This window comes from Haliotis asinina, chromosome 10, assembly GCF_037392515.1.
Source record: "Haliotis asinina isolate JCU_RB_2024 chromosome 10, JCU_Hal_asi_v2, whole genome shotgun sequence".
Taxonomy (NCBI): Eukaryota; Metazoa; Mollusca; class Gastropoda; order Lepetellida; family Haliotidae; genus Haliotis; species Haliotis asinina.
In genome coordinates, this window is record NC_090289.1 from 53368824 (window position 1) to 53379271 (window position 10448).

General features: G+C 41.8%; 1 protein-coding gene and 2 pseudogenes across 2 annotated transcripts in view; 1 reads left to right on the top strand and 2 right to left on the bottom strand.

Moving 5' to 3' along the window:
• LOC137299111 (uncharacterized) overlaps window positions 1-742 on the top strand; it is an 82366-nt gene extending 81624 nt beyond the window's left edge. For both annotated transcript variants that reach the window (XM_067831615.1, XM_067831614.1), the window contains one exon: window positions 238-742. In XM_067831615.1, the coding sequence (XP_067687716.1) occupies window positions 238-312 (75 nt within the window). In that variant the 3' untranslated portion in view covers window positions 313-742. The remainder of the gene's footprint in view (window positions 1-237) is intronic.
• LOC137299113 (glutathione peroxidase-like) lies at window positions 189-3674 on the bottom strand (annotated as a pseudogene).
• A 2806-nt stretch (window positions 3675-6480) lies between these two features.
• LOC137299114 (glutathione peroxidase-like) lies at window positions 6481-9207 on the bottom strand (annotated as a pseudogene).
• Between the last annotated feature and the right edge of the window lie 1241 nt (window positions 9208-10448).

The window sequence follows — 10448 nt, forward strand, 5'->3', positions numbered from 1 at the left end:
TACGCCGCTTTTAGCGATATTCCAGCAATATTATGACAGGGACAGGGGCACAACAAATTCGCTCTACACATTGTGCCAATGAGGGGATTGAACACAGGTCTTCAGCGTGACGAGCGGACACTTTAACCACTAGGCTACTCCACCGCCCGTGCTTATCAAATCACATCACATCAAGTATTACACCTCACTTTAATGTTCACTAGATTTATTCAGACACACGTGTTTTTGATGTTTCAGATGGATGTCATAACCAGTTGTCAATGTGAGGAAACTAATGCTCTAAGCAGCACACCGACAACCGGCAACATTTAAACTAGGTTGTCTCCCCTTCCTTTCCCTGGATGAAGGCTGTAAATACACATAAGCTGAGAGCCACAACGCCACATCGTCCAGTATTAGTGAAACCAACCGATTCTAAGATAGTGTGTAAATAAAGGAATATCATTTTCATGGCGTGAAGTAGAAAAAATGTTTTATGTGTTTCAACATGTTCCTCATAAGACCGAATTATTTTTGAAAAAAAGAACATTGCCAAGCCAACGAAATGTGCAATATTTGGGATACGGGTCTGCTTATTCACATATACCAGCTTTGTCTTCCAATGCTAGTTTCAGTAGTATTATGTTCTGTGATTTTCTATTTCAGGGAGAAATAAAAGATATAGATTGACTAAACTGTTTCCTGTTACTTTGTATTTCCATCTATTTACAGACTTCATCCAATGAATAAAAGTACAAAATAGCTTATGTCTTTGTTATCATGGATGCTACAGGGCGATATGGCTTGCTTAAAAATACATATAACTCATTGCGGAGTTTGGGAAATTATTAGGCATCCACGTGATAATACTTTATAGACAGTAATAGATGGACACAACAAGTGGCAGGTGAACGCTGTATTACTGCACGTCCGTAATATAAACGTGCCAATGCATTCTACACCTACAGTGAGAGTCCAAGACATATACTGTGAGTGACCGTGACTTCCACTTTTTCAAAGTCTATGTGAATCCCTGATGATATGATATTAAGTACATAAACCGGCATTTGGACATTTATGTTACAACTGTGCAGCCAAATCAAATACAATAAAATCTGTACAAGGATCGGTTTTATTGACGTATATCGTGGGTGCCATGTTAAAGAAGACGTCACCACAGCAGAAACCACTAGAGAGGGATCGAATGCACTTAATCCCAAACCCACAGCTTCTTCTCGAGATACGCCCACAACGTGTCTTGTTTATAGCGCATCTGTCATTCGCTGTTAACTTCTTGACCATGGCAAACACAAGATAACATAATAAACAACTTTGATTGGTTTGTTCATATCACGTGATATCCGAGGTTAGCCAACCACTGGCACATGGCGCCCCAGCAGAGCCTCGATGTCGGGCCTGATGTCGATGGGCTGGACGCTGGGGCTGTACCGGAACTTCACGTGTCCGTCCGCCCCAACCAAGAACTTCTCGAAGTTCCAGTACACATCCCCAATTTCCTTGGGTTCGTAGAAGAGCCAGCTGGACGTCCGATACTCGGTCCTGACACTGTCGCAGTAACTCTGAAAACCGTGACCATATTGTGATGAGATTCTGACAGTAACTAATCGTCACTACATAGGACGTGTCTGACGTCCGATCAGACACAGTGGTGTGCTGACTAGTCAAAAAGGGCTCTAAGATTTCATATATTATGTGTTGTTATGACTGGGGTCGTTTTTGGTTAAGATATTAGTTTACATAGACATTACAATACGACTATGTGTGTTATAAAATTTTACAAAAAGAGAGTCAGAGCGTTTCCCCAACCAAAAGCGGGGGTGGCGCATGAACGCTTCCATAACTTTCGTAAAATCAGTTTAACACACATGCGAATGTGCTATTTTCTTCTTCCCGTTCAAAGATTGCACTGATCACAATGCCGTATTAAGCAACCACAGTTGCAGATTGACGTCGTGTGTTGTGAGACGTCATTCCAACCCTACGTCACAATAACATTCGAATGACATAGACCATACCGCCTAGGTGACGGAAAATGACGAATGCAATACATTTGTGTTCGAGAAGGGATGTTTTCCCAGGGACACATGCGTTAATTATGAACTCGGTTATTTCTAACCTGATGTAAATAATGTAAATAATAATAAATGTACATTGACGTCAAACGGATTCACGAGACGTCGCTTGTTTGTGAGAAAGGGCTGGGTGTTCATTAGCTTAGTATTTGTCGTAATAACAGCGGTTTTAACCCAACTCACTCAGTGACCGCCTTCAGCGTACCTTGAGGAACCTGTAGAGGGGATGTTGGTACTGGCCGTTCACGTCGATCTTCTGGGTGAGGTTGAAGAGGGGTGTGAGACGGGGTCGCACATACTTCACCCCGTTCATGATCTCCGTGCCGTTAGCCCCAGGCTCTTGCTGTGAGGGAACAACTCGTGTTACAGAGAACAATCGGGGTCGGATACAGCTTTTTAAAAAGGGTGCTCACTGTTGAGAAAAGGTGTGGGTGTTGTTTATCTGGATTTGCTTCTCTTTTTTTTTTGTTGTTGTTTTCTTTGTCTTTTTTTTTTTTTTTTGGGTGTGTTGGGTGTGTTGGGGGGGGGGGGGGGGGGGAGAGAGAGAGGGGGGGAGTGCATACTTCAATTTCACCCGAGTTTCAATGGTCATTAAACAGACCCACCTCTGGATCCGCTTATGAGAGTCTACTAGGTCGTGCGCATACGGGTCTTTCGATCATGCGTTAATATAGTTATTTGAACATGTGGAGTTTTTAGATTAATACGTGGCGAGTCGTATCAGCCAGTGAACTCAACATGAGATCTGATGCAGTTCTTATAGTATAAAATACTAATGCTGGGACAGAAAGCTAATGCTGAGATCATTGAACAAGAATGAATAAATGAATTTGGCATTCGTGTCAAATGGACAAGAACATAGGCCTGAATATGCAGGTTTTATTTTTGGGATAATGTAACAACGAGCCAGTGTAGGACTAGAGATGGTTGCAGATATCGATACTATCTTACATAAAACCTTTAATGTTTATTGTGTTGTGCAATACACACCAAATAGTGTTGAAACAATATCATTGTATGTATTTTCATGTTTCCGTCAAAAAGTGAGGAGATGACAGTTAGGGCCGGTAATGATCTTGAATACTCCAAGACGCACACATGTTTTGATAACTTTATATGTGTCTGGTCTGGTGACCGTTATCCACAGTGTTCTGTAACATTATAACCTAATTTACAGTTTTGCCTTACATTGACAAATTGCAATATATTGAATTTATGAAAGGCACAGGTGATTTTACTAACCTTAAGGAACTGGTTGCAGGGAAGCCCGAGAACCAGGAAGTCCCCTTGGCCAGCATAGTCGGTCATAAGTGCATTCAGACCGTTATACTGGTGGGTGTGGCCTCAGTAGGTAGCGACGTTCACGACAAGGACAACCTTGTTGCGGAAGTCGCTGAAGTCTATCAGTTTCTCATCGAAAACATCGTTGATCTTAAAATCATAGAAGGTGTTCATGGTTTTTGTAGGTGTATGACACGTGACCTTCTGGCCACGAACACCACACAAGGCGATGACCAGCGTTGCCAGTCCCGCCGTCCACGACGTCGCTCCTGTCATCACAAGAGTCCTGTGTGGAGTGACGGGGAAACTGGGAGAGCTGTGTTATCTAACCAGCTGTGGCTGGACAGATGGGTCACACGTGACGTTTGTGTCCTTTGCCATGACCATCGCTATCTAGAACATTGCAGATGACACTGTAGGCCTTACTGGGGTCGGGTCATCACAAAAAGCATTACCATGGGTACTTGTTTAGCGCGAACACCAGGTATCCGGTAACAAGAGATCACTTTTTAACACGAACAAGGTGCCTGAACGTTATTATACTAACAAATACACCTACTATGGTGTCCACCAAGGGATATGTACGTTAGAAAATGAAAGTTTAACTTTCTTTTCTCGTGAACGTTGTATGTATTTTTCACATTTGTTCAGAATGAATTAAGGCCTAGTAATGACGTCAGGGTTCTAGTCAAAGACGTACATGTACTCACAGTATGCGATCCAGTCGAGAGTACCGTGTACTGAGTACATCTGGCGATAACCTTGCAACTGTCCAATTCCCATCCAATTTCAGCACTGCATTTCGTCCTTCTCTGGAGCCAAGAGAGTCATATGGCCATGTCATGGCAGTTCACGAGTGTAATCATCATTTGTTGGTTCACGTATAGTAAAACTAACTTTAGACACACGTCCTCTGTACCGTGTAGGTGCTTCACAACGCCTGATTGCACTATCAACACTTGAGTACACAGGACAAGCTTGATTTCATTGAAGAACAATGAATGCTCACCAACCCAAAATCTAATGATTACACCAAAACCAATTTTGCAGAGTCACATCAAATTAACTACCCTGATGATTTGTCTTACAATTCTTGACACCCGAATAAAAAAGTTGTTTATGAAACGATGATTATTTTATTGTCACTTTTCACTACCTCTACAAGGGGGAACTGCTTGCTGGTAATTATCAGACTTTGTGTTAGTGAGCAATTCATCCGTCTAAAAAGAAATCAAAGGAACTGTAGTTAGATATAATCCTATTGGTTAAAGATATACCACAGAATTTAGTAACACACACACACACACATACACACACACACACACACACACACACACACACACACACACACACACACACACACACATGTGCGCACGCTCGTGCAGTGTTCGTTCAAGTATTACGATTTCAAGACTTTTTCGATGACAAACTTCTGAACGACTTCCGCAAACGTGGTTGTCGGTCTGGATGCAGTCATCACCTACGAAGTTGGACCCTATTCTTGGGCTGTCCGGTACCCAGTTACTAAACAGTGGGGAAGTCATTTGGTACTATTCAATAATTCCATAAGTAATTTTGTTAGTTCCTTTTGGCCATGACTGCACCTCTCAGTGTTTCAAACTCTCAAATAGAGCATTATGTTCACCATGCATTGACCCTCGACTTCACTTCTGAATATGTTTAGGCCTTAAGATAAGCCCTCCTGATCACGTTAACTTTAACTGCGATCGTGCCTCTAAACATGCTTTAACTCCTCAGATCAGACCTCATGAGCACGTTGTACTCAAGCCGAATGTACCTCGAAATGTGTTCAAGTGACCTTATGAGTACCTTGTCACAGCTTGAAATGTATCCAAGCTCTATAATAAGGCTCTATTATCATGTTGCACTAACCTCAATGGTACCTATTATCATCTGTGAATCTTAGCGGTTAGACCTTATGGATATATTGACTTTAATAATCACATATTACTTTAGGGGGGTATAAATACATTTATTGACATCGTTATAAATGAAGACCCGTCATTAAAACTACTCGTTTCGACATTTAATTACCTTAAATCACAATTCTTTCCGGCGAATGAAATTCCAACCAATCAGCGGGGCGCGCCTCCATGACGTAATATGAGCTATACCTATGTGGGTTTCTGTAGTATTCATCTACATTTCCGGGGATAGATTATCTAAACCTGCAATCGTGAGGATTGTTTTGAAAATGAAAGGTTCATGTTTTCACAATCTACTGCTATTTAAACCTGTTTTCATAGACGATTCAATCAAAATCGCTTGTCATAATCGTTCTAAAGCGTTCTGTTACAGGCGGTGTCATGCAAAAACTGTTTCGTTCTGATTCAAAAACATATTTAACTACGAGCAGAAGGTAGTTTTGATCTTTTCACTTGATGAAAACAAACCATAATCCAATTGATTCTCAAACTAACTTTAGACCGTGACGCCACGATTTTACAAAATGGCGGCGCTCTGTCGCGAACATCAGCCAGTCTGAGAATACATGCTATTTAGGATCGTTTTCACCGAGTTACAACATGTAAACTACTTTCTACTGGTAGTAAACTATGTATTTGATTGATAGACAAAATGATTTTGCACAACGTTGCTTATAACATAACAATTTCACTCTTGGAAGCGAGGTGGGTGTCAGTATAACACTGCTTACAATATTATTGTCACTTCGACTAAAACCTTGATCACTTCCGATGATGGAATCCGTATGTTACAAGCTGTGTCATGCAAAACGCTTTTGGTTATCAGTCATTTACTAGTAAGTAGTTTTGATATGTTTTAACTAGATGAATACAAATCTAATTAGCATCTTCTATACTGGAAACGAGGTAGGTATCGAACCACCTGATTTAAGGGAGGGGGGCTTCCAAAACGCTCGCTTCGCACTCACAAATACCATATTTAGAACGAACTGTGGGGTCCAGTGACAGCATCATCCGACACCTGGGAGCATTTGACAGCAACCTAACGATACGGCATGTCTTTGTTGACGTCGAGAAATCAGCAAATCGACGAGCGAGTTACAACTAACCGAAACAATCTGGCGACTGCGTTATGTAACCAGTCTGTGGTTTCGTTGACGGGCGAGACTGAAGGAGGCGACTTTTTGGCAACATTTAATTTTTTAAGAAAAAAATATGGTGTTCCGCGAAGACTAGCCACAAGTCAATCATGTGTAACGGCTAAACGAGTACGAAAAATGTGAGTTTATTCGTTCTTTAACCCTATCTGTGCCTGTCAGAGTATTTCAAGGTAAGACCGCATCATCACTTGGCCTTTGGTCCCGACAATGTCACAAAATTGAAACATGAAGAAAATACTCAAGATACAACGGCAATTGTTCTGAATGCTGTGTTTATTTCACGTTTTATATGCATGTAAACTGTTTGTGAGAGAGACGGGAGCAGCAGGCACGTCGAGGGGAACCGAATGCACTGAAGGTCCGTTCTGTCGGCACCTGGTCGGAAAACACCTGCAACCTGATTGGTTGTTTTGGGTGATCTCGTCATTGGCTGCATGTATCTGTCACATTACCGTTTCAATGATTCATAAAACATGGAATAAATCAGTTATAACATGACGACCTTTACCATGCTGCAATCACATTCAAAAGACACAATGAAATAAGTACAGGTGTTAGTGTTTGGGGGCTGGTTTAGCCAGCTCGGACTTGATTTCACCACTAATATCTACTGGCTGGTGTTTGGGATGGTAGCGCCACGACACGTGACCATCACGACCAATCAGAAACTTTTCAAAGTTCCAGTGTATGTCCCCAATCCTGAGAGGATCGTAGATGAGGGCTTGGCGGAACACCGGGTCAACGGCTGGACAGTATTTCTGAAAATAATATATGACCGTTATATCTGTGTTCAGTGATGACAGGAATTTCATATTTTCATTTGATTTACTGACGGGTACCACTGGTGGGTCAATATGAGCTAAAAATAATGAATGTCTATATTCACCTGGCGTTAAACAACAAATCAACCAATTTCGTCGTATAGCCGACGTAAAAAGTCATTAGTTGTGCTGAGGCCTATTACTGTTATTTTGTGATATGATTTGTTTGGTGTAGCGGTACAGACTCGAGTATTCATATTGAGTACTATTTACCACTATGATATCAATGGAAATATAGTAACTGTGAAATTCATCTTTAGGAAACTACTAACCCTTTCCCTTCATTCTTCCATATTGACACTAGTACGCGAGAATAAGACTACATAACTGTTTTGAGGACAGTGAGAACTGTGGTGATAATTGTCCTAAATTACAAGTGGTATTGGGGAGATTATGTTGTTGTTCCCAATGCTTCGTTATTGCAACAGGCTGAAACGTAATAAACTGACAGTAAACGTGGATCACATGAAGTCTTGTTCAAACAGGGTTAGCTCAAAACTGTGGGGACAGGTGAAATATCACTTACACTTGTCCAGTTTCAAGAGACTTAATGTTTGAGACTGACTGCAAACAAATTTGAACATAGTCGTTATAGTTATGCTGACTATGGCATTACACACAGACCTTGAGATACGTGAATAAGGCGTGTTCATTGGCGCCATTGACGTCCATGATTTGGGTGTGGTTAAAATTAGGAACGATGCGGGGACGGACGTGAATAAGGCCGTTCAGAATCTCGGTCCCGTTAGCACCAGGTTCCTCCTGAAAACAAACAGCTGCCGTTAACATTCAACATCTCCACTACCTTCAACGTGTACTAATTTAATGGGAGGGACAGTTCATGATGTAATCAAACATATGTATTTGTCATTTAATTGTACTACGGTGTTCAATACTTGATAACAGACTGAAAGCTGCATCGTTATCTTTACCCATGGATCAGTGAAAATTTGCTCTCAAATTTCCGTCCACACTCCCTTAGGATCATTCAAACGAAGATGGAAGGTTACATCCTTTCGGCTACCAATTCACTGCCCATTCAACCCGTTCTTCAGTGTTGGGCGCGATGGACGCCCAAGAAATTAAGCGTTTGGTCAAAAAGATTTGCTAATTCCAAGATTTAAAGCCGTTTTAGCAAATCACCGAATATCACTGACGATGGGTGCATAGTGCACCCACTGTCACCTGAGCATACACCAAGACGGGTGAACACTCTGTTACTCTATCGCTCCCGCCGCAGTATGGAAGTATAATACTTGTTATTGAACACTTCAAACACACTGCTACTCTATCGCTCCCGCCACATTACTGAAGTATAATACTTGTTATATCAGCCGATAGGTCAATATACAAATAAATACTGATCTAAAAGCAGCTTACAACCCTCAGTCACTTACTAACGGTGACAGTAAATGGTGCACTTGTGTCCAAGCCTTTTGTCATGTTGGACAATACCATACAAAGAAACTCAGTCACACACAGACCAACACAACAGGTGCACTCTCACACTTTCTCTGTCATCTAGAACACTAACCAGATTGAACTGCTTGCAGGGTACCCCCAACACGTGGAAGTCGCCGTTCCCCCCAAACTGAGTCTGCAGTGCATTCAGACCGAAGTACTGGGGGGTCTTGCCTCAGTAGTTAGCGACGTTGACGACGAGGACGACATGGCCACGAAACTGCTCGAAGTCGATGTCGTCCTTGTTGTGAATGTCCTGCACAGTGAAGTCATAGAAGGAACCGTTTGCACTCTTGGGCTGGTTGCAGGGGAACTTCTGTGCGCGCGTAACACTCAGAGCCGCGCAGATCGCGGCGAGCCCGAGGGCCCATGGTGGTGCTTGCATGGTGAGCCTGTCACCTGTACTGAAAGCTCACAGTAAGAGAAACGCGCACCTGGACCGTTCCTATCTATTCCTGGAATAGCTGGATCTTGATGTAACCACGTGTTTGAGTGACCTTTTATCTAACCGACCGCTGTTTAGGATGGTACAGCTGGCTATTTTTGTTTACTTCAAGACACCGATCAGTGAATTGGCGTAAATATATGTTTGGATTTTTAAAAAAAATCAACCATAGTGTGAATGATAATGACGATGAAATCGGTATAAAATGACAATATCTGCCTTTTTACGATATTTATGATATTATCATGTAACAGAAACAGAAACTTGTAACATTACTGTGACGTCTTTGATGTCTCTTACTTTATATTCCTTAGAGTTTTTTTTGTTTCTTGTTTTTTTGTTTTTTTGTTTTTTGTTTTTTTTTTGTTTGTTTTTTTTTTTTGGGGGGGGGGGGGGGGTGCAGTTAGGGGTGGTGAGTGAGTGAGTGAGCTGATTTTAAGCGCTGTTTTGCATGATATCTCTGTAATATTATTTCGTAGATGGGGGAACGCCCTATGTATGTGACGCAGTATCGGACTTGGGTGAAACTCCTGATCACGAGTACCGCTGATGACCAAAACACTGGAAGCACGGCGCAAAAGGCCCGATAAGCCAAATGATAATGTGAGATGAGATGAAATTTGGTGCAAAGTTGCCTTCGAGTTTGACATTTACACAGATAGTTGCATATGTAAGCGCTTGCACGCGTGCGTACAATCCTGTCCCCGTAATGCAGAACGAAAGACTGGACAACGAGCATCACCGTCCATGAACGTGTTTTTGTTTTAAAGGGTCGGGGTTTGAGCAACCGCTTCTGCTCTAAGAGCTCTAACCACAAACAGTGGTTTTGCATTTGTAGGCTGATCTGTACAGACCAGTACAGTGAACAGAGTCTTACAGTATGGTTCAAAATTATTGAGAATAGCTAAAGCATTTCATATTATTAAACGAGAACAAATCAGATAAAATTGAATGTATTGTGAAAGTGAACTGACCTTTTCATGTTGTGTAGGTAACAATTTAATATTTTATCAAGTCTCCTTGAGCTTCACGGCACAGTCTAAGACGGGTAGGCATACTTCTTATCAGAGAGGTTAGTGTCTCGTGAGTTATGCTGTCCCAGTATCGGACCACTTCTCTCATGTCTTCAATTTTTGTTAATCCCTTTTGATTCACACATTCCTTCATCATCCCCCAAATGTTCTCAATGGGATTTAAGTCAGGACTATATGCAGGAAATGGTAAAGCAGTCACATTTTTCTCCTGAAACCACTGCTTGGCAT